Source organism: Castanea sativa, chromosome 5 (assembly GCF_040712315.1).
Source record: "Castanea sativa cultivar Marrone di Chiusa Pesio chromosome 5, ASM4071231v1".
Taxonomy (NCBI): Eukaryota; Viridiplantae; Streptophyta; class Magnoliopsida; order Fagales; family Fagaceae; genus Castanea; species Castanea sativa.
This window is the reverse complement of record NC_134017.1, coordinates 71,247,071-71,272,371: the sequence shown is the minus strand read 5'-3', so window position 1 is coordinate 71,272,371 and position 25,301 is coordinate 71,247,071. Positions and strand designations below refer to the sequence as shown.

Sequence of the window (25,301 nt, the reverse complement as noted above, 5' to 3'; positions counted from 1 at the left end):
CATATACCCATGCATGATTTGCTTAATAAAAGAAAATATGCAAAGAAAATAAAAGAAAAAAGATCAAAAATGCTTTAAATATGGTTGCAAGCGTGTCTTCTAGGAGATGTGGGAGTTATAGGATGTACCTCAAAGGTGATAGTCCCCATCAAACAGTTATGATTGTGTGTGAGTTAAAGTGTTTTTCTCATATCTCAAATCGTCATAACATAAAGTCACTCATGCAATCTTGCGATCTTTCCACACAGAACACACAATATTCTTTGCTATTTTTGATACATGTGCAGGTACAATGTGATTTGGCCATCACAAGGATTACATGCGTTGATGTATGCTCACTAAACTGTCTTAATTTATTTTTATAATATAAAATTGGTTAGACTTGTTTAGTGTGTGAGTGCGTGTTTTGAGATCCAAGTACTCAAGTTTGTTGTTGAGAGATGTTTTTGAGGGTCTAATATGTTGTTTGGATCATTGGTTGAGTTTCATGCGTGATTGCATTCATATCTGTGTTTTTCCCTTCTCAAAAAACTGTTCTGAAAAGTTGGCTCGACACCTTCTCAACGCCTCCTTGATACCTGGCTATCTGTCGAGCTTCTCAGATTTTTCTTATCACAATCTAGATAGCTTCTCGACACCTTCTAGATCGATCGAGAAACCTCATGTCCTCTCGATAGCTTCTCAATACCTGGTGGATCGATCGAGCTTCAGCTCTCTTGTTTGTGTTTGGTTCTCGACACCTTCTCGATAGCTGTATCTGTCAACGTGTATTTCTCGACACCTACCTCGACAGATGTCTCGACACCTCTCGATACCTGCATCTATCGAGATTTACTGAGGTTCTATTTAAAGGTTCTGCGTGATCCGGTTCTCATTTCTCTTGATCTCTCTCTCGACAGATTTGTCTTTTCAACTTCTCAAACTCTCTCTTTCACTCCAAATCTTTTTCTCAAGGTTTCTCAAAGCCTCTTCAAGTTTTTTTTTTTTTTTTTTTTTTTTTTTTTCACTTGGTAAGCTTCTTATTCATCATTCTACATGCATTTCACGTTTTTGAAGCCTAGATTTTGGGGGTTTTTGAAAAATTTTAGGTTTTTTCAAAATTGATGAGTTTGTGTTAAATTTTTGGGATGGGTTTTGAAGTTTTGATCTTAAAACCTCCATGCATTGCATTACAGTCGCACTCTAACAATATTCTCATGCATTTAGTTGTGTGAAATATGTCTGTGTGCTAATAGGATTGGATTGGGCTGAGCACATGATGTTTTTCATATTGCATGTCACATGTTCATGCATTCCCCATGCATACGTTCTATCTTTTCAATATACTTGTTATATTTGAATTGTGTTGGAACTTTTCTGAGTGTTTCTTTCTTCCCCCTCTCTTTTTGTGTGCATTAGTAGTGTCTATGGAACCAAAACGTAAGTCTATTCTGACCCAGAACCCTCTTCCTTCTAGGGCCTCTTCATCTTCTAATTCCACTCCTATCTCTATTCGGTTTCGTGATGAGAAAGCCCATCAGGACTTCTTGGATAACTTTTCTAAGCAAGGTGTTCATTCGGAACGTCGCGTTGTTCTGGCAGACTTTGCCGACACTGACCTTCTCGATGTCTTTCACAAATGGGAATGGGAGTCATTGTGTGACATCCCGGTCACTTGTCCTTCCGTGCTGATTCAGGAGTTTTACTCTAACATGCATGGATTTAATTATTCAGTACCTCTCTTTGTCACTCGTATTCGAGGTACACGCATTTTCATCACACTGGAGTTGGTATCCGATGTGCTTCATGTTCCGAGGGTTGCGCATCCTGACTACCCTGGTTGTGAGCGTCTACGGACTGTGTCCAAAGACGAGATGATTTCTGCTTTCTGTGAGCGCCCTTCTGTTTGGGGTGAGCGTCAGTATACGTCATGTCAATCTTTTGCTAAAGGTCCTCGTTTCTTAAACATGGTAATGACTTTTGTCTTGCATCCTCTCTCTCACTACAACTCTATCACAGAGCCTGTGCACGTTTTATGTTGTCTCTTATTGAGGATCTTACCATTGACTTTCCTTCACATTTCATTCTTTCTGTCATAGATGTGTATAAGGATACGGCTACCCGTGATAAGCTCATCTTTCCTTCCGCTATCACGAGGATTTTACACCATTTTTCTATCCCTTTTCCTGTCTCCGACCCTTTTTTTTTGTTATGGTTGCCATAGATGCCGCTACTGTAAAACGTAGTGAGGCACAATTTCGGTCGCGTTAGACAAGTTCGGCAGCTCCTTCCTCTCGTTCTACTCCATCCAGATCTGCTTGTGCTTCATCCGCTCCCACTTCCTCTTCAAGCGATGTGTTACTAGGAGATATCATGGACCAGCTTAAGCGCATGGATGCTCGCCTGGATACGCTCTCTACAGAGTTGTATCAAGTGAATGTTCGTGTTGGTCGCATTGCTAGGTGACAGGTGACCATGGGTGGTTTTACTCTAGAGGTTTCTCCTCCACCACCTCCTATGGCTTCCACGTCTGGGATAATGCTAGTGATGACGATGATGCTTCGAATGATGATGATGATGGAGATGCTAGCTCTACCGATGAGATGTCTACTTGACACTCTACCCTTTTGTCACTCGTGACAAATAGGGGAAGTAGTTTTGGGTTATGAGAGTAGTCATACTTAGTGGGAGAGCTTGTATAGGGACATTTTTGTTAAGGGGAGTGTTGAGTGCTGAGGGATGTAGTGAGGATTACTTGTATTTTTTTTTTCTCTACTTTAGATACATAATCTTCCTGTACCTAGGTCTTGTGACCATTTTTACATACTTTGAGCTCATTTTGTTTTATATATATATGATGTTGTATGTTTCTTTCACCTATCTCTACATGTGTTGTTTCTTTTCTCCCTTCATACACATGTTTCTTTATTTTTATGCAATCTATTATTTCTGTTTCACACTAAGATGCCTTGATGAGTTTTATTTAAAGTGTTTCAGAAATACAGGTTGTCAAAGTCAACTTGTCATAAAGTCTCTTCTTGCAAAGTTTTTCAAGAGTTTGTGTTAGGATAGATTTTATTGTATTCAACAAGTGAATATGAGTTGAGTGATTTATGACTTCTCTCATATATTCATTTGTTGGTTGTGATTTTGTCACGGATTGCCAAAGGGGAAGATTGTTAGAACATATGTGTTTCACTTGTTTAGAACACATGTCATTCATTATTTATGTAATTGGCTAATCCTTTGTCAAAAAGCACTTTACTTGTAATTAGGTAGATTTAGGATGTGGTTAATGCTTCAAGAAACAAGGTTTCAAGGTTAAGTGTTAAAGTCATGCAAGTCTGTTCAAGAAACAAGTTGAGAAATGTTTTTCATTAAAGCTCGACAGCTAACTTGAGAGCTGCATCTATCAAGATTTAAGAAGTTGTTTTGCCCCGAGGCTCGACAACTGCTCGACAGCACATCGACACCTGTAGCTGTCGAGATTTATGAAAAACAGATTCCTAGTCATGTTTTAATTCTAATCCGTGGATATGTCTTTGGGACTTCTTTTCTTCTAACCCTAGACATATAAAAGGATTATTTCAAGGGTCGTCAAAGTGTGGCAAGTTACACAAGTATTGAGAAATCCTTGTTCATGCAAATTGTTACTTGAGACGAAATTCTTGCCCTAGTTCATCTCTCTTGTGAAGAAGTTGTTATGTCTTTATACCGTTGGGTTTTGTAACCAAGCATCTTCTTGATCTTCATAGTGTGGATGAATTGAAGAACTTTGCAGCGAACAAATCTTCTCTAGTTGGTGATTGAAGTCGTGTACTGGGATCTGCGCATTGGTTAATCACGTACTTCGGAGCGGTGCATCAAAAGAAGAAATTGTCACTACAGAACAAGTCCAAATGGTATTGGGGCAAGGGTTCAACTATAGGTTGGTAAAGTACTTGGAATTCCTTTACTTATAACCGCTTGTTGTGATAATAGTAGAGTTTTGGGAGTAGTGACCTTAAATTCACCCGGTAGGGTTTTTGCCGTGTAGGTTTTCCCCATTCGTAAACAAATCACTATGTCATTTATATTTCCGCTGCATACTTTAGTTTATTGGTTATTTGTTTGTACTACCACGCGTTTGCATGTTAACTTGATTAATTAATTGAACTTGACTAATTAATCAACTTAATCCATCACAAGAGGTCAATACGTTTTTGGCCTATTAAAAATAAAAACAAAAACACTACTAGCTGCTTCCAAAACGGTGATGTTTTGGGATGAAAACAAACCACTATATCAGCAAGCAATGACCTTGTTTCACCAAAACTAAATTTCCAAATCATCACTGTCCTGAAGCAAATCTCTCACTGTCGCGGGCGAGCTGGAACAAACAAGATGGAGAGGTTTTGTGGGTGACGAGGGGGGTTCGTGGGGAGCATTTGCATAACTATTAGTAATTCAAATTTCTAATTCTTCAAAGTAGAGAAAACAGAACCTTAGATTCTAAAAGAGAGCTTGCTGGATGAGATGAATTCAATGGAGGTACTTGCTTTAGTAATGCCGTTTTTTTTTTTTTTTTTTTTTTTTTTTTTTTGGGTACAAATGGCAGCCTTAAGGGCTAAAATACCCTTCGTAACTTGTGAAATTGTTGGCCTCTCTGCTTAAATTTTTGGTCATAGTGTTGTTATATGGTTCTAATTATATCAATTAGTTTATATTCTGACAAGAGAAGAAGTTGGCCGAAGAGGATGAACTAAAGAGGGCTGGGTGAGTTGGGTGAGTGCGGAGCATCAGCAAGTTTGGGAATTGGTTTTTGATTTATGGGGAAGCAGCGACACAACACTTGTTTTGTATTTTGAGCCAAAACAGCGTAGATCAGTAAACTAACCCAGGTGTTTTCGAATTCAAATACATGCGAAACAAACTCATTTTGGAGCTGTGGTTTGGCAAAAGAAATTTACATATCAGCTCTAGCATGTTGTTTAACAGCCACATAGGTGAGTCACTAACGGAGGGTTGGGTTTTGCTAACGGAATGAAACTTCAGGTGCAAAATCTAATTTCTCAAACTTTAGGGTGTAAAATCAAAACAAATCCAAACAACTTCAAACTTCAAGAATATATTTTCCAATTTACCCAAAAAACTACCATGTACCTTGTAAACCTGACCAAATCTGCCTTCACTTAGTTTGTTATCATCTGAGAACTTATTGGTGGCAGCTTCAATGGTAGCAAAATCAAATTGCAAGGACTCTGCAATCGAAATTTCATTAGCAGCTGCACAAGAAAACAGTAAACGAAAGTCACTACAAGTTTAACATTAGGGAATATAAGAATTTATAAAATCCAACAGTTTATTCTTTACCATTTTCTTCAAGTACAGTTTTACTTGCTTTCCTTCTTATAAGGAAGCAGTAGCCCATAAAGAATAGCACCACCGAGACTACTATGGGAGCAACTATGGCAACAATTGTCAGCGATGAGATATGACTTTTTCCTGCATAAACAATATTCTGGTTCATTGGTAAGCCACACAATAGAATGGTTTATAATTTTATAATTAGTGACGCTATTCAAATAATATTATAAATAATATTTTTTTTGATTGAATACTAACCAGTTGACACTCCTGATTAAAAGCTACCAGAACAATAACCTATATTCTAATTAAAGTTGAAAATAGAAGGAAGCTGTAGACAACGAATAAACCAACCACAAGTTATAGCACCCAGCAATGCTTTTTTTGATTTGGAATTAATGACCCCGTATACTCAAATTGTTTAACCTAATTAATTAACCAAGTTGATACTTAGCTTTATTATTCAAATCTAAGTTAAACAGAAACAATAATATCACTACATACGGAAAAGTAAAGAAGACAAGCGATATGATAACTCAAGAAAATCAATGAAATCGTCCAGTTACAAGGTAAAAAATCTAGAGAGGATTTAAGCTAAACAATCTTCAAGGCAACAAATTCACTATGATAGAATGAAAGTTTTACAATATATTTTCTTCTTAAAATCTAAAGCTACATCTTGTAGTATTTACTCACATCACCACACGCAGCTCCGAATCTACAGACTCTTCTATCTGAATTTGTTGAACACAAACACCCACGTTTGTGACTCTGAGATTCCACTCAAAATTTGTTGAACACAAACAGTCACATAGCAATGCACTCTTCTCTCTCTAAAAACCCCCTACCTAGGGTTAGTTTATAATGTTATTTAAATATTGCAAAAAACAGATCATGGTTTGGGCTTAAAACGGTCAAGTTTTAGGCTTTTTACATTTGCTCATTTGCAACTTTTGACCGATCGAACAACAATTGAGAGCAATTGAGAGAATCATGTTGCATCTCACTTTTTTCATCCTAAATTTGAGTTTTTTTTTTTTTTTTTTCTTGGACTTGAAAGTACACTATTCTAACTCAATGAGACTTACTTTTGTCATAGTTTGCCAGCCAACACTACAAACTCAAGGAGACTTACTTTTTTCATCTCTGTGTTCTCTTTGTTTAGGAGAGAAAATATTTTGTGCAGTCGAAGGATAAAATGCTCACTGTTTCTTTCTACTGAGGGTCCGCTTGGATAGAACTTATTGCTGAAAACTAAAAACTGAAAAACTGAAAACACTATAGCAAAATAATTTTTAAATGTGTGAATAGTGCTGTGTGACCTATTTTTAATGAAAAATTGGCTGAAAAGTGAAGTTGTGAGTCCCATGAACAGTGCACAAATGCATTGTTTACGGGAGAATTGGTCAACAACTGTGGCTGAAAAAAAAAAAAAAAAAAAAAAAAGAAGCTGAAAACGCGCTGGAGCCTCGACGTGTATCCAAACCCATCCTGCGTTTCCTTCTCTACCAAACAAAGAGAAAATGGTAATCACTACATTAAACTTCTCAGTTTTCAGCATCTCCGTTTTTCACTCAAAGCAAATAGACCCATTGTGATTTAAATTTTGTTATTGGCTTAAGCCTAACCCACTACCTATAGTTAAAAGAAGAAGAACGAGAAGTGAAAATAATAAATAGGAAAATGAAGAACGAGAAGCTAAAATAATAAATAGGAAGCCAAGGAAGGCAACTAATTCTATAACTTTCTTCACAACTTTTAAAATAACGAATAGGAAACAAATAAAAGTGTAAATTTATTCACCTGAACCACTACAATATAAATATATAATTTCCTATCAATAATTGCTTTTTGTATAAATGATTATTCACCAAAACCACTCACTTATTAGATATTATAGGCATACTTCTGGCACAATAATCACTTTAAAAATATAAATATTTGTGAAGTGTAAAGTCGGCAAGAGTTGAGATTAAAGTCTCTCAAAAAAAGTTTTACACCTGTATACTTAGATTAGATAATGTAGAGTTTTGTCTTTTATATATATATATATATATACTTGCCAAATCGTTGATTGTTGCTCTCACTAGCTGATCAACCGGGTTTGGTCCGAAGTATTCTGTGTGTTAAACAAGATTATATAAGGGTCGGTGACCATGCTGCCAAAGAAATACTGGTCAGAGTAGTGCAACATGCATTCGTCGTACCAACCCACTGCTACTCTCTCCGTGGGACGGCGCTGGGCTATGTCTTTGGTTGCGTCGGAAATGCAGCTTAGGCAGGTATTGGCGGGGAGGTTGCCGTGGCAGAGCAAGAGGCCGTAGACTGTGTCGACGGAGTTCCTGGCAGTGGCGTTGTAGAATTCAATGTTGCGTGTGGCGTTGGATGAGAGGTAAGTGAGGAGGTTATTGAGATTGGATTGGTAGGTACTGTTGGTGGTGAAAGTGGTGGTGTTTGGACATTTATGATGGGCGTAAGTTGCAACGGCCTCAGTTCTGGTATGGCTGAGGAAGCTGATCAGAAAGTAAAGGACCAAAAGGGTCATGCACAGGTTGAATCTGCAAGGTTGAGGCAAACCCATTATCATGATCAACTCAACCTCTTGTGCTTTCTGCAACGTTCTACAATGTTTTATATAGTAAGAAACATTTACACAAGGGGTGAATTAACATTTAACAATAGCTAGTCAACAAAATAATAAGTGAAGCCACCTTGATCTTTTTATTAATTTTACCCAGGTTCAATCTCTCACGTGTTAACAAAAAAAAGAAAAGAAAAGAACAATCCACAAGACAACAATTCACTAAGATATGATCTTTAGTTATTTGATATTTAGTGTTTATAAAAAAGAAAAAGAACCATAGACTCTCAATTTATACCTACCAATATCCAGAGTTTTAGGGGTTGTTTGGTAATAGATTTTAAACAACAATATTCAGTGTTTAAACACTAAAACGAGTATTTTTACAAAACTTTTTAACCCACACATATTTCCACAATACTTAAACAACGATACTAGAAATCTCTAACCATACAGCTCTTAATCCCTTCCAAAACTAATATAGCTTAATGTTAGGCCCAACAACCCACTTCCTTCTAAGTTCCTGTGACAAAAGGTTTGAGGCTAGAATGAAGAGATAAGCTGAGACTCACTTGCCTCAAGTCTTTTTTTGGATTTGGGTTCAAAGGATTTACTGGTTCAGTGGTTGCCCCATTAATCAATACTATATGAGTGATTGTAGTGAAACACTATGTTAGCAAGTGTATCCTGATGGCTAAAGCCTACTAATGTGAGCACAATAGTGATGAAACTTATGATAAGCAAGCTAGCTCAAAAACTGACTCAAATATGGCCCATGTCTTAGCTCAAACTTTTGTTTTGTTTTGTTTTGGAGAGAGAGAGAGAGAGAGAGAGAGAGAGATTTCAGCTTCTAGTAACAAAAAGAATTAACCATTTCTGTTTTTATTTTTAAAATATTTCGGATATAATTTATTACTCTTACATTGGGCCTTCTTTATTTTTTTTTTATTTCTTTGACTCTTTTTCTCTCTATTTTTGGCTATAATTTTGGGTTTTATTTATTTATTTTACAAAATTAACTTGTTTAACTTTTTTAAGCTAAAGAACTAACTAAATTGGTTAAAATTTGGGAAACTTCCTCAATTTGAGGGCCTTAAGCGGTCGCCTAACTAGACTAAAGCAAAAGCCACCCTAGATATGAGCTAAGCGGTTGAAAGCCAAAGGTGAGGTGGGTATTCTTGTCTTAAACCTCTTTTAGGATGAAGTGATTGCCCTCATTAATTAATTAACATTTCATTAGTGATTGTAGTGAAACGCTATGTTAGTAGGTGTATCCCGTGATGGCTAAAACCCTACTGATTTGATCACAATAGTGATTTAATTCCATCTCATTTTTTCACATGCTTTTGACATGTCAATCTCTAGGGTTGTAGACCCTTGTTTTCTTTCTTTTCCATTGAATGTAGCTATAAATTTCGCATTTCAATTATTCGTTATTAGTGACGTCTCTATCTAGGAAAAGTCATTTTTGGAAAGCTGTGATTAATTATAGTTTTCAACCAATATTTTAGTATCTTGACTACTGACTAGCACCAGTGGTGGAGCCAAAAAATCTTTCCAGGGGGCCAAGATGACTATAAAAAAAAATGTTATGTACAAAGAAAAAAAAAATACTTGATTTATAAGTTAACTTTAACCGATTAAAGTTGTGTCATTAGTTCCTTCATGGTACTAAATTTTCTAAAAAAAGCACTTTTTTATGTACACATTTAAACAATCACTAAAAAAATACACATTTCCATCTTGTTACAAAATTTCATTTTGACAAGTTTCATGGCTGAAAATACGAATTCTATAGAAATGGTTGCAACTACAAGAGTAATAATAAACTTTTAAGCCATTCTAAGAGTTCAATATCTAAAGATTTAACAATTGGGACAAAGGATTGAACACTAGTTTCTAAATATTGAACATTTATCCTGCTTTGCGTTAATTATAGGCAAGTTACTTACAATTTTTGATTAGCAAAGTATAAATTACATTTAATGGTCCATTTAAGAACAACTTATTTAGCCGAAACTGGAATCTTTTTCCTAAAAGTACCGTAAATAAAATTAAAAGTGAGCTGAAATAATACAGTGTGACCCATGAATAGTAGAAAAAATAAGTTAAATAGTAAAGAAAGCTGCCCAATATAAGCTTATCCCAAACGCAACCTAAGTATACTAAGAGAAAACTTTATCGTAGTACCTTCAACTATTAAGCAAATAATAACTCCATATAAAAAAATAAAAAAAAATTTAAAAAACCAAAAAGCATTATTGTGAAATATAAGTTTTTTTTAGAAGATTATAAAATATAAGTTATATTTCAACAATCAACACTTTTATAATTTTATAATCAAAATATCATATCAACAATGACTATATGAATACAGTCCACTCATTCAATGGTAAACATATAGTAAAAGTCACTCATTTATTCATATTAGCTATACATTACATGTTATACAAAAGCTACACAAATACAATCAACATTATTGTAGTTGTTGGGTTCTAAGACTATAGGTTTAAATGTATTAGAACTCTAATTCGTAATGTTGACAAACCATAATCAAAATGGTTTAGTCTTGTTTAGACATGCTCAAAGTATGTATCTTTTATGTAAAATTGAAATTGAGTTGCTGCAGGATTTACTGTGCAAATATGCTTGCCTCGATCGATTGAGAATTAGACTCAATTGATCAAAAGTCGTGCAGATTTTTTTTCTGCAGAATTTTCCAACTCAACCCAAGCCCGTTTTATGTGTAGGGTTTTATGTTTTACCCTAGGTATAAAAGGGAAAACCCTAGCCACATTTTAGGGATGCTCTTTATGCTATGTGTGTGAATTTTTTGTGAGATCTAGAGATGTTTGCCTTCACATACACTTAGGGTCATCAAGATCTAGATTGATGTCAAGAGCTTGATGATCAATTCAGTTGCAGATTCAAGAGCTTAAAGATATACAAGTGGGAGTGCTTGTGCTTGCTGGGAATTCAAGAAAGAACTAGCCCGTGGACTCAGAGCTGTCACGTGGTCGTGGTAATAAGTTTCCTACTCGAGGTAGCAATAGGATGTTAATGGTCTAAGTCGCTATTGTGTAAACTTCAATTCTTTCATAGTGGATTCAGTTTTACCTTGAGGATAACTAGGTTAAAACCTCCCCAAGTTTTTTACCGGTTTGGTTTTCCTGGGTTATTATATCATTGTGTTATTTATTTTTCCGCTACTTTGCATGATATGATATAATTGTGTTAACTTAGATCTGCATAATTTACCTAAGTTAATCATTTGGCTAAATAACTAGGTTAAACTGGTTGTGTTTAAAGGGTCTAAAAACGTATAGTAGTGAATTGAGAGAGAAAAGAAGAAGTACTAGTGGTTAGCTACAGGTTAGTGTGGACTGTTCGGCGAGATGTCTTGCAAGCAGCTCCTCGAGTTAAGGAGGCAACAAGGAGATGGTGGCACAATGGGAAACCGTAAGACAAATTTAGGATTATTTTCTTTGTAATTGGTGTTTAGGAATTGGTTGAAAAAGGCAAATATGGCTTTATTTATTTGTAATTTAGGGATTTGTTAAAGGATAGAGGGGTTTTGTATTTGAACTTTGGAAGGGCCTCGTTCGGAGGAATAAGCCAGATATAGGTAATGATTTTTTTTTCATTAGAAGATATGGTTAATATATATTGTTTTTTTTTAGAGACGATATGGTTAATATATTGGGTTTGGGTTTGTTGTGTCATTTTAATTATTTTGGGGCTTTCTGGACTAGATGAAAAACTTGAAGGTTCAAAATTTTCATTTTTAGGAGACCAAATTCTAGATGTGACTAGCACCTTAGAGCATCTCCAATGGTGTAGCTAAAGGCAAAATATTCTCTATAATAGAGAATGAGACCATAAAATTGGTCTCCAATGGATTCTCTATACCTGGATTTTTTTTTTTTTTTTTGCTCATGAACAGAAGCTCATCAAATCTGATGGGCTACTCTACATTAGCAATCCCAGTTGGGATTAAAAAATTATACCGGTCCTTTATTATATCAATTCTTTCTCTCTCCTCCACATTTCTTTTTTTTTCTCTCATTCTCTCCGTTGCTTCTTTTTTTTTTCTCTCATTCTCTTCGTTGTCGATGCTTCTTTTTTTCTCTACGTTGCTTTTTTTTTTTCTCTGCGTACACAACAATCTTTCTCTCAAAAATCTCTTAACTCAAGCATAATCAAATTATTAGAATACAAACTCCAAAACACAATTTTAAAATTAATCAAATCATAAAAAAAAGCAAAAAAAAAAAAAGAAAAAAAAAGAGACGAAAGACAGAAGCCATCTGACCCATCTAGACTGCGTTGGGGACAAAGATGAGCGACGGCTCTAAGCTGGGCCAACTGCTTTGGGACGAAGATGACCCATCTGAACTGTGTTGGGGACAAATGTTCTGGAATCAAGTTTAAAAAAAAAAAAAAAAAAAAAAAAAAAAAAAAAAAAAGGACAAAAGCCATCTGACCCATCTGGACTGCATTGGGGACGAAGATGAGTGACGGCTCCAGGCTGGGCCAACTGCTTTGGGATGAAGATGACCCATTTGAATTGTGTTGGGGACAAATGTTCTAGAATCAAGTAAAAAAAAAAAAAAAAGCGAGAGAGATGGAGAAAAAAAGAAGAGAGAAGAGCTACTGGAATGTTCTTGATCAATGAGAGAGAAAAAGAAAATAAAAGAGTGGAGGCCGGATAGAGATAGGATTATAGGAAGACGTGTGTGGAGGAGAAAAACAAGGAAAAAAAAAAAGGAAAAAAAAAACGTCTGGATGAAATGAAATGAGGGAAATGAGAAATAATATAAAAAATCCTAATTTAGAGATGTTACCACAATATTTTCACAATATTTTCATAATAAATTTTAAGTAACAGATTGTAATTAGTTAATATTGGTGAGTAAAAAAATAATTTCAGTGGTGGGTTCAAATTAGAACTAGTAAGAATTTTTCACATAAATTTTGTTGTGAAAGTATTGCGAAAAGTGTTGTAAATATAATACTTTTCATTGAAAAATATAATTGTTAGAAATGAATATAGGAAAAATAAATGATGATAAAAAAAAAGAATAAATAATGAATGAATAAATAATATTTAAATGAGAAAGAGAATGGAATAGAAAATCTGTTGGAAAGTGTATTTGAAAAAGTGGGTAGCTAAATGTCACTGTTCATTCTCCAAACAGTACAAAAATTTGGTAAATCTGCTAGAGATGCTCTTAGACTTTAAAGACCACTTTATATGTGAAATTGCAAGGTTTAGGCAGGGTTCGATCAGTTACCCAATCCTTGTTCAGTTTCTTTTTTTTTTTTTTTTTTGGTTCGGATAATATATTGCATATGGAGCCTCTTGATGCAGGACAACAAAAGCGACTCGACTATTCTATTAATTCCTCCACTAAAAGTCACTACAAACTGGAGAAAGATGCCAAGAAAATCCTGTTTATTCCCAACCTAATCCGAGTGAATTTATTTTCTTTAGTATTTTAATTGAGATATAAGACGATAATAAAGCAATCTTACTTGAATCGTGAAGAATTACGAATTAGGATAGACGTAAGTGGATGTACACACTATTATTAGAACCTTTAAACTAGAGTTATCGACAACACCCCCACTAAAGGGACTTTATCTTGTTGAAACAAATAGCTCAAAGGTTATTTCTCCACCAAAAAAAAGGAAAGAAAACAACAACAACAACAACAGAGTTTAGATGCATAAATTGCAATTCCTCTGAATAAAAAATATATCTTTTAATGCTTAAGATAAACTTTTACTAGTTCTCATTTAAATTTATCTTGTATAGCACCTTTTATTGTTTTCATTTCAATAAAGTACTAAAATTACCTTTTATTGTAAATATGCTAAACATAAAAACTTCGTTTCACCTTCCGAAAAAGAGAGTAAAAAAAAAGTCTTTTCATTAGTGTGTCAATAAGCACATTCTAAATGTCCATGATTTATGAGTAACAATTACATTCTCAATCTGTTTTTTTTTTTTTTTTTTTTTTTTTTTTTGGAAGGTTTCACACATTCTCATCACTCACATGATTATCTGGTTCATTCTACATCCAAAGCTTTTTAATCATCACCACTCCCATAAATTGTATTTATTTTTTCACTGCCCTTGAAAAATCAAGCCTAGAGATCAGTTCTTTTGATAGGTGGTTCAAGCTTAGCCAGAGTGTGCAAGCTCATTGAATACTAAATCTACTATGTCATTTATGCCAGTCCTCTACTCTTGGTTTTGTATTAGCCCAGGAAATAGCCCAATTAGCATTCACATATGTGACGACCACAATATGTGCACTTACAAGTTACACGTTTTTCCTTTATAATTGAGTTTTTGGCCGAAAAGGCAGAGAAAAGAGAAGATTCCAACATGTATGTACTTATTCTCGTACTAAAGGACTAGTAACTCAGACTTTTTGTCCTAAAGACAACACTATACATTCCTTAAACCAACCAAAGCCATGTGTAGCTATGAGTTCTAGTTTCATCACATGGTACATAAAATAAGTAACTGAAATTGGTTAACAGCTTGCTTCCTTACACTATCGAGGATACAATGGCACCGACTGGCTTGAAAGACTATCATGTTGCAGCTCCCTTTTTGGCATATTCCTGTTTGCTTTATTCCGAAGCAAAAATGCTGGCTGCTGGGGTAACTGCAGGCTAACAGAATAACTGTCAAGCATGAGAACTACCGTTGCCATTGTAGGTCGGTTGGCTGGGTTTTCTTGAACACACAATAACCCAATATGGATGCATCTAATGACTTCATTTCTTGAATGGGAACCTCTTATAGTTGGATCCAGCAATTCAATGGGTGTCCCATTTTTCCATTGTTTCCAAGTCTGCAAAGATAATATTCAAAATCATTACGTTTTTCTATTTATAGGACCCTGGCCAGCCACAACCACCCCAATTATCTTTTCTCTTAAGCAGTTAGAACTAATTATATTGGCATTCATAAAGTTTAACACAAAATTGAGATAATTTGATCCACATTCACATAGCTTAAGAGGTCCTCATCATGTTCTGACTGATAGAAACAATTGTTCTTCTTGCCACTTATAATCTCTAGAATTAGGACACCAAAACTAAACACGTCAGACTTTACTGAGAATCGTCCTTGCATTGCATACTCTGGAGACATGTAACCACTACCAACGAGTACCATCAATACGACAATATCAACAAGTAAGATTTTGGAAACCAATTATAGTAGCATAATTGTAAAGTCTTTTGTTTTTCAAGCAATCAATCACCTTAAAAAGTATACACCTTTCCTTTTCTGATAACTTTGACATACTGCAAAAGATAGTAAGTGTTTTTGTTGATTTAGATTAAGTAGGGTTAAATAAAGCAATTTAAAACTTACTATGTTCCAACGATTCTATTTGTATTTCCTTGACCTTGATCCACTACAAATATCCTTGCCATGACAAAATCTAAAATCTTTGGATTCATATTGGCATCAAACAAAACATTGCTAGCTTTAAGATCATGTTGTTCAATTCTAAACCAAGAATCTTCATGAAGATAGAGAATCCCTCAACTGATCCCTCCTATAATCTTGTAACTACTCTATCAATCCATTTGCCCTTGCCTCTCTAAGTCTATTAATTTCTTTAAAATTAAATATTCAACTCATAAATGAACGAGACTCAATAGGATGATAAAATTATTTAATTCAATTCAAAAGATCAACTTCATATATTCTCATTATTTTGTAAATTTTCAGCTTGTTAATTAGCAGTATTCAGCTTGTGGAAAGTTCATGACAAGCAGATCATTGAAACATCTGTGCCTTAAGATGTCAAGCGATTTTAAAGTAATGTATCATGTATGTCATTGTATAAACTTCTAGCCTACCATGCATTTCCTTTGACACAAAATTGAAAATAAATCAAGAACAGTTTAGATTGGCCAAACCGAATAAAAATTAATCAAGGCTTCTGTTAGGCACGTATTCATAAATAAGTATCTTTTCTTCTCCTTCCAAGCAAAATCCCAAGAGTCTCACTAGATTCCTGTGTTGAAGCTTGGCAACCAGTACCAGGGACGGAGGCATTCATTGACCAAGGGGGGCAGTGGCCCCCCCTAATTTAAAAAAAAAAAAATTTATATATATATATGCATTAATTTTAGCAATTTTATTCTATAAAATTACATTTTACCCTATTAACAATATTATTGAATCTTTTTAGAGTAACGTTAAAGATACAAACTTATTTACAATATTTTTATAAACTGTTGAAATACAAATTCTTATTGGTTCGCATCTGGGTTTATTACTTGCATAACTTTTTTACTTATCAATAATCACTCACTATATCATCAATATACTTCTAGCACTTTTCTCATTTTAAAGGCCATTAAAATTTTATAGATCTAAAATCTAAAACAACATATACTAGCCCAAAAACATTTGTGCAACAACAAAAATCACCAATAGCAAAGCTAAAAAAAATTAAGTCTAATTAACCAATTTTACTCAAATAAATAATTGCCCTTTAAAAAGTTTTAAATAGAATAATTTTGTCTTTACCTAGCAAATGCACACATTAAAAATTAAAAAAAAAAAAACTCCACAACTAAGAAGCTGCCAAACTAGAGGTCAAAGTCGCCCCCCTTAACTTAAAATCCTGGCTCCGTCCCTGACCAGTACAATCTCATTCTTAAATTCTATTGCACCTTGCACAGAGCTTTTGGATAGTCTCTTCACTGCTATTTCTTGTCCATGAGAAAAGTACCCTAGAAATATATAGGGTTAGGAATAACTTACACTTAGTGTAACTTTAAGTACTATAATGCCATCTAATTAAAAACTATTTATTGAAATATATATATATATATATAAAACTATATTCCTACCTTGTAAACTGTACCAAAACCACCTTTACCAATCTTATTATCATCCGAGAACTTGTTCGTGGCAGTTTCAATTGTAACCAGGTCAAATTGCAAGGACTCTACGGCTGTTATTTCAATCCCAGCTACACAACCAAACATTAAATATTTTGAATTCTCGAAATGACAAAAAATTTATGGACAAATGTTTAAGGATGATGACATATGATGATCAGATAACTATTTTTTACCATTTGGTTCCAGAAATTTATTGTATTTCTTGCTTGTTCTACGGAGGAAGCAAACTCCAATGGCAAAAAGCACCATAGCAACAGAAATTGGGACAGCAATGGCGATAATTGTTGTAGATGACTTAGTTTTTCCTGTAAAAACAATTAACCACATCATTGACTTGGCAAAAACTTTGATGGTCCATTATGGGAATTAAAGGTCCATGTAGCTAAGAGAGTAGTACAAGGCCTGTTTTCTGTAAGGTTATGTTACATAAGTGATTAGCAATTGGCCAATCAGACCAATAAAAAAAAAGTATGAGCCACAAGAAGCCATATGTATATGGGTATGTACTGAAAACTTAATTGGTAAAAATGTTTATGAGAAATCAAGAACTAAAACCCATTTCTGATGTATTTACCATAGTATACACTAAAGATGATATGACACGTAACAGGGCAGGAAGAGGAGTCTCTTGATCATCTATTCTTTTCCTACACTACAATTCTTGAAAAATTAGGCCATATACGGTGGAGATACAACAACTAATTGAGTAATTAATATGAATCTTTAGGTATATCATATTTTTTTATAGTTATATTTTAAAATAAACAGCAACCATCAAAATCTTTAAAAATATATCTTAACAACTATCCCAACGTGTCTAACAAAGACAAATATCAAACACGAATACATCAGAGAATTTTTGAGTGTTTGTGTTTCTACGACGAAGTTGGTATACTAGTTTTAAGTTTGGTATACTAGTTTTTCTAATACCTTATCTAATAAAAAGGTGAGATAGAAAGAAAAAAGTTAGTTTATTTATGAAAATTTTAATCTAATTTATTATTATTATTATGGGCAAATTACAATTTACCCACCTGTGGTTTGGTCAAAATTTAAGTTGCCTACCTGTGATTTGAAATTTGACACTTTACCCACCTGAGTTTAGCTCAGTTAGATTTCTATAACTCATCTCTATTAAAAACAGAGCTAAATATGTAATTTTGCTTCACTTTTATGTCTTTCTTCTCCAAAAACACAATAAACATAAAAATATAAGATTAAATAAGATAAAAAACCATCTGAACACTTTCATCAAGGAATTTTAATCCACAGGTAGGCAACTTAAATTTTGGTCAAACCTCAAGTAGGTAAAGTATCAAATTTTAAACCACAAGTAGGCAACTTAAATTTCAACCAAACCACAGGTAGGTATGTTGTAATTTGCCCTATTATTATTGATGAACTAGAAAATGTATTGTCCAGACAATAGTAAATGAACAGAACCTTGAACAGGTTTTGTAACCGCTGATCATTAAAGATGATAAGCACAATCATCTGATACGTTTCAAAAGCAATAAAGCCTAGTTAATGACGACTGTTACTCGTCAACCTTAAACTCCCATTAAGATAGAGACCGTTACACACAGGGAAATCACTACCTGCAATTATGTACATGAAGACATTTATATGCATAATAGCTATCTAAATCACCTATAAAAGGAACAATCCATCTCACATGTTAAGGTACGTCAAAAACTAATACAAAAACACTATCTGTATACAAAATATATGGACTAATTGCGACTTTATCATCGGAGGGTTTTAAGAAAACACCCCACTGGTGTTTTCTTCACCAGAGTCTCTCTTTTATCTTGCAAGCATCCAAAGAAGACGTTGGCTCCATTGGACGAGTAACATACTAACAATTTCAAGCATCATCAATTTGGCGCTGTTTGTGGGAAAGACATATCTAAAACTAGTGCTCTAACTTGCTACAAAAGTTTTTCATCCTTCCAATGGATCCCAATTCTTCAAGCCAAATGGAAGAGTAGATTTGAACCCTTGTTACGAATGTTGAAGAGCTGACCAGGCGAAATGAGCTGCTGAGGAAGAGAAGCAACAACGCCCCACACAAAATAGAGAACAAGGAATAACAAAGTAATAACAAATGGAACAACTAGAGAAAAGACCATTCTGATGGAACTGAACGATCAAGGAGGATGGAAGAAGAACTCCAAAACATGAAGAAGTGGATGAACGAGTTGAATATTGCACTAAAGGGAAAAGGTTAGAGGAACTTGGATGGAATGATTAGACAAACTGTGTAACCCTTTCTCGTAGCTGTGCTGGACCTACCGCTACCATAGAGATTTAGGCTCCCACAACTTGATTCATTTGACCACTTGAAGGACCTACTAGACCATATTGAATCCTTCAAGAGTTTAATGAACCTGCAGAAAACCCCGGACGAGATCATGTGTAGAGCTTTTCCAACTACTCTGAAGGGAGCAACTAGGGTATGGTTCAGCAAGATTCCCCCTTCGACAATCAGAAGTTTCAACAAACTAGGTGAGGCTTTCATCCTTCACTTCATTGGCAGCCAAACGTATAGACAACCCACTTCGCATTTGTTAAGTGTGAGACAAGAAGCAGGAAAATCCTTAAGAATGTATGTGACAAGATTTAACAAAGAAGTCCTACAAGTGGACAAAGCAGAGGATCAGGTGTTGCTCACGTCCTTCCAGGCGAGACTAAGATCAGAAGATTTCTTGTTTTCAATAACCAAGAACTCACCAGCAACCATGGCCGACCTATTGTTCAAAACACAAAAGTACTTGAATGCAGAGGATGTCTTAGCCTTTAAAGGGATCACGAAAAGCCACATGAGAATGAAGTTATCGCCTAACAAATATGGATGGGATAGATCTACCTTGTCCATGAAATGTTGAGCACCTAAAAAAATACACTAGAAAGTGTTTTCCTGTTTTTCCTACTTTTCTATTTTTTATCATCCTTTTTTGTATATCATTACAGAATAAAGGTTTCCCTCAGGTAAAAGACCCTGAATACAAGATCCTGAGCTTTCTCTTTAGAAAAAAATGAAGTGATCTTAGGATTCCTCTCTCAAAAGATGTATTGATCGTCTAGCGACATGCAATGATCATGACATCTAAAGACGATTGCCCAGCGACATGCAACAATTGCAAACCAAAATATGAATTTTCCTACGAAACGCAGCAATCGCAAACCAAAAGACAAATTATCCTGCGAAGCGCAACAACGACAAACCAAAAGACGAATTGTCCTACGAAGCGCAGCAATCGCAAACCAAAAGACGACGAATTGCCCTACGAATCGCAACAATTGCAAACCAAAAGATGAATTGCCTTGTGAAATGCAGAAATTGTAAACCAAAACACGAATTGCCCTGCGAAACGCAGCAATCGCAAACAAAAAAGATGCATTGATCATCCTGCGATATGCAACAATCATGCCATCAAAAAAGACGAATTGTCCTGCGAAATGCAACAATCGCAACAACAAAAAAAATGCATTGATCGTCCAATAACACGAAACGATCATGCCATCAAAAGACGATTGCCCAGTGACACGTAACAATCGCAAACAAAACAGATGCATTGGTCGTCCAGCAACATGCAACGATCATGCCATCTAAAGATGATTGCCCAGCGACACGCAACAATCACAAACAAAACCGATTCATTAATCGTTGTCTAGCAACATGCAACGATCATGCCATCTAAAGATGATTTCCCAGCGACGATCATAAACAAAATTTCTAGAAAATCATCCTCCTCTAGACAAACTATTTCGAAATAAGGGAGGCATGAACTAGAAAATGTATTGTCCAAACAACAGTAAATGTGCAAAACCTTCAACAGGTTCTATAACCGCTGATTATTATAGATGATGAGCCCAATCATTTGATATGTTACAAAAGCAATAAAGCCTAATTAATGACAACCGTTACTCATTGACCTTAAACTCCCATTAAGATAGACCGTTACGCACAGGGAAATAATTACCTGTAATTATGTACATAAGACATTTATGTACACAATAACTATCCAAATCACGTATAAAAGGGACAATCCGTCTCACTTGCTAAGGTACGTCAAAAACTAATACAAAAACACTATCTATATACAATATATTTGAGCGGATTCTGACTTTATCATCGGAGAGTTTCAAGAAAACACCCCACTGGTGTTTTCTCCACCAAAGTCTCTCTTTTATTTTGCAGGTATCCAAAGAACACGTTGGCTCCATTGGACAAATAACATATTGACGATTTTAGGCATCAATAATTTTTTTTTTTAATAATTCGATATGTAGGGAGAGGATTTTTTTTTAAAGGATTTGAACTAAAGGACTTTTTTTTAATGATATGAAGAAGTGACAATTTGAGCTAAGATAGGAGACAAAAAGGGGATTTACGCAAAAGGATAAATATTTACTGGCAAACAGAGTGGCCGAAAAATATGTAGACCATAAATATCTTCAACAAAAAGGACAAGAAACATTCATGCATAATAACAATTATGCGGATCATTACCATTTTTTTTATTATAAATTTCCTATATTCAAATTGTAAAGTTTTAGACCCTTTAACACGATATGTTTAACCTAATATTAAGCCAAATTGATTAACAAGTTTGTTAATTAAAACTAGGTTAAAAAAATATGTGTAAATAAATATAATGCGGAAACTAAAGAACACAAAGATTTAATGACCCAGGAAAACCTAACTGGTAAAAAACCTGGGAAAGATTTAACCTAACTATCTTCAAAGTAAAAAAATAGATCAACTAAGAAATAATTGAAGTTTGTACAATAAGACTTAGACCACTAATATCCTATTACTACCTTGAGTAGAAAACTTATTACCACAACCACGTGCTAGCTCTGAGTTCACGGACTACTTCTTTCCTTGATCTACTGCAACCACAAGTTTTCCTACTTGTGACTTTGAGACTCCACTCAAAGGCTTCAGATCTTCTTTAAGTTCTTTAAGCAGCAATGGAAGCAATCATCAAGCTTTTGATACGAATCTTAATCTTGATAACCCTATTGTGTATGTATGAAGATAAACACATCAAGATCTCACAAAATATTCACCACACAACACTCAAAAAGCTTCTAAAACGTAGCTAGGGTATTTTCTTTTATACTTAGAGTAAAATATAAAACCTTACACGTCAAACAAGCTTGAGCTAAATTGAAAATTTTACAGAAAATTAAATCTGCACGTGATTCGATCGATCGAGTCTAATTTTCAATCAATCGAGTCTTGCAGATTTTGTCCAATAATTTTTGCAATCACTCCATTCCAATTTTACAATTAAACACACTTTGAGCAAACCTAAACCTAGACTCCATAATTTACCAACACATTACATATTGAAGTTCTAATAAATGAGTCCCTAAGGTTTTAGAACTAACACAAATATTAGCTATACATCTATAACTCTCAGGAATTGGACAAATTAATCGTACTCATGGTGGACTACAGCACTCAACAATTTTAATCAGTATGCAATCTTTAGTGAAATAGTTGATAAGTGGCGTGGCCCACCGTATAATTTCTCCTTCAATTGCAGGCACAAACGTTAAAAATCTTAGAGAAAATTAATGATATTGAGGTAAAAAAAAAAAAGTGTACTTGTAGCGTACCTCGAGGCAGAGGAAGTGGAATTGATGATGCCGTGTCATTAAAAAATGGGTAAAGTTCGTATCTAATATTAGAGCTCGGAAGCGCAACTGTTCCACCTTGTTTTCCAGTGCAGCACGTGGGAAGAGAACCGATGGCACTTTCCAAAACTGTCAAGCATCCACTGACAGACAGCTCCGGTGTGCACTGCACCAAACAGTAGAGTGTCACCGAGCTCGTAAACTTTACAGCCGCCGTTGCAAACTTCTTGTCCGATTGGGAATTGGCAGCTTTTTGCTCCAACGATTTCATGGTGCTTGCTAATAACCCGTTGAACCGGTCTGGCTCGATGACATTCTCGGCTGTGGTGTTAAAGTTCACAAAGGGAACTAAGTTGTTCAAGTCTGATTCATTGGTGTAACGCAACGTGCATACATCGTACCAGATTAGGACGATTTTGTCGAAAGGACAGCGGTTTTGTATGTCTTTTGTTGCAGTAGAGATGCAGTCTTTACAAGCAGCTGGGGTGAGATCACCACGGCAGAAAAGAAGACCCGTGGCCACGTCTGGAGGGTTTTGACCCACACTGGTTTTGTAGAACCCATCTAGGCGTGTGGAGTTGGAAGATAGATCAGAGAGGAGAAGGTTGAGATTGGTTTGGTAGGTACTGTTGGTAGTGAAAAAGCTTGAATTGGAGCAGGAGTGAAAGAAGTAACTTGGTGCTCCTTCACTTCTGCTGAACAGGTTAAGCAAGCTTAATAAGAGGAACAGGGAAAGAAGTTTAAGGGATATAAGAATTTTGAAGTCGACCATTTTTGCTTGCAATTTGCAAGTATCACTGTATCAGTTGCTCCACTTTACCAATATTTTCATCCATTTATTGTAGTCTTCTTTTTCTTTTTCTTTTTCTTTTTCTTTTTCTTTTTTTTTTTTTTTTGATAGGGCATTTATTGTAGTCTTGGTTTAGGCATTAGATAAGATATTATAAAATGAGTTGACAATTACCAAACGAAACGAAAAAGATGAAGTAGGAGGGTCCCCCTACCGCACGACGGCTTTGACTATTCAGCACGTGATGAGGAAAAAAACAATCCACAAAGAGGAAGATAATAAATGAAGGTTCTAATTTTTTTTTTCTTCGTCCAAAACTATTCGTAATAAAATTCTGACTTTGTTCGCGGTCATAAGATGAAGTTATTGGTGGTTAGGTTGAAAAAATTAGTTTTCTGCTCAGTTGAAAAATTAGTAAACATGTTGCAAATAATATTCACTTGTTTCCAACAATCACATTATTTTGTTACGGGTAATGACCCGAAAGGCCACGTGTATTGTAGGCCTAACTAGAATTAACCTAATCTCTATACATATATCTTGCTTAAAGTTCTTTATAACTCACCGTTCATTACAATAAAGATCTACCCGCTAAATGCTTCCTCCATGGACTTAAGCACACTAGATTGAACTACGTGATCTCTTGTAGTCTCTCTTTCTCACTTCTGCTTTCCTATATCAATTTTCTGTTATCTATATTTTATTATAATATAAGGTGGTATCAAAGACACTTTTCTATGGCCTTCAATTGCTTTTTAGTTTAATGTTTTAAAGACCATTGTTTTCGACAAGAATCATTTGTCTCAATGAAACAGACAGAAAATAAAAAATCCAAAAACCCTAGTTGCTACAACCATCAACAAAAGCCCAAATCAATTTAAGACAACCTAGTCGAGCTTCCCAATCAATATATATGTTTTTTTGTTTTTATGGTCTTTTCACTCAAACTTCTCAAGCCACCGCTACAACCAGGGCTGGCCCTAAACATTTTGGGGCCTTAGGCGAGAATTAAAAATGGGCCTTTTTTTATATCTATATATTAATTAAATTAATGTTTATTTAATATTTTTATATTATAATATATTTCATTTAAAATCTATTTTTCTTGCCTTTTGAGATGTAAATTGACTAATTAAATTTTTGTATTCAAGTTCTTTTAACATCTCCTTTTCAATCGATAATATAACTGATTCATTTAATCTTTCTTGGGACATTGTCAATCTTAGATATGATTTTATTAATTTTAATTTTGAAAAACTTCTTTCTGCAGAAGCTCCAGATGCATATTTTCTAATAGACATTTCTAATCAAACAATATATTTATAAAGACCAAAAAAAAAAAAATAACTTTTAAGTGTAGAGCAAATGAGAAATAGAACTTGGTTTATATAGAAATTATTGTTATAGTTTCACCGAACAATAACAAGTTTTTAGCAATCTCAATCTGCATAAATAAAGACTTATTTAATATATTATCACTAACTAAAATATATATAAATATATATATATATATATAAACACAAGATTAATTTTTTTTTTTAAAAAGCACAAGCATAACAAAAATTTAAGCACAACTATAACACTAGGCTTATTAATTTATAATACCCACAAAAAAAAAAAAAAAAAAAAAAAAAACAAAACACAAAACAAATCCTATCTATAACCAAAAAAAGAAAAAGAAAAAGAAAAAGAAAAAGAAAAGGAAGGTTGAATCATTACAAAGGTCAAAGGAATACGGCTCGGCTGAATCATTGAAAAAAAGAGAGGGGCTGAATCATTAAAAAAACAAAACAAAACAAAAACTGGAAGGCCCAAACTGTTACAAAACCAGGCCCAATCTCATTATCTCAATCAGTCAATATAAATTATTTAGATTCTCAAAACGGGACCCCAAATATTTTAGTGTGCTTGCCATCTCAGATTCTCAATCAGTCAAACTCAAACCGGACCTCAAATTTTTATAAATTATACCTGAAGATGAAGATCACGGCTGGTGAGTCCATGAGT

At 34.6% G+C, this 25,301-nt stretch overlaps 2 protein-coding genes and 1 pseudogene across 2 annotated transcripts in view; all 3 read right to left on the bottom strand.

Annotated features, from left to right (window-relative positions):
* Positions 1–23,371, bottom strand: part of LOC142635969 (cysteine-rich receptor-like protein kinase 10) — a 32,905-nt gene extending 9,534 nt beyond the window's left edge. Inside the window, exons 1-3 of the mRNA XM_075810019.1 lie at positions 22,487–23,371; positions 17,026–17,157; positions 16,799–16,920 (exon numbers count right to left, since the gene is read on the bottom strand). Coding sequence (XP_075666134.1) covers positions 16,799–16,920; positions 17,026–17,157; positions 22,487–23,276 — 1,044 coding nt within the window. The 5' untranslated portion in view covers positions 23,277–23,371. The remainder of the gene's footprint in view (positions 1–16,798; positions 16,921–17,025; positions 17,158–22,486) is intronic.
* LOC142637083 (cysteine-rich receptor-like protein kinase 10) lies at positions 4,994–7,912 on the bottom strand (annotated as a pseudogene).
* On the bottom strand, positions 13,919–15,206 carry LOC142635970 (cysteine-rich receptor-like protein kinase 10). Its single transcript, XM_075810020.1, has 2 exons — positions 14,934–15,206; positions 13,919–14,775 (listed from the first exon to the last, which is right to left on the bottom strand). The coding sequence occupies exons 1-2, from the start codon at positions 15,099–15,101 to the stop codon at positions 14,473–14,475; spliced, it is 471 nt and encodes a 156-aa protein (XP_075666135.1). The 5' UTR covers positions 15,102–15,206; the 3' UTR covers positions 13,919–14,472.
* Positions 23,372–25,301: the final 1,930 nt, after the last annotated feature.

Coding starts and splice junctions, on each gene's coding strand:
- LOC142635970 (XM_075810020.1), bottom strand. CDS start 15,101: ATGGTACTCGTTGGTAGTGGTTACATGTCTCCAGAGTATGCAATGCAA. Junction 14,776..14,933: donor ATGAGGACCTCTTAAGCTAT/GTGAATGTGGAT, acceptor TTATCTTTGCAG/ACTTGGAAACAATGGAAAAA.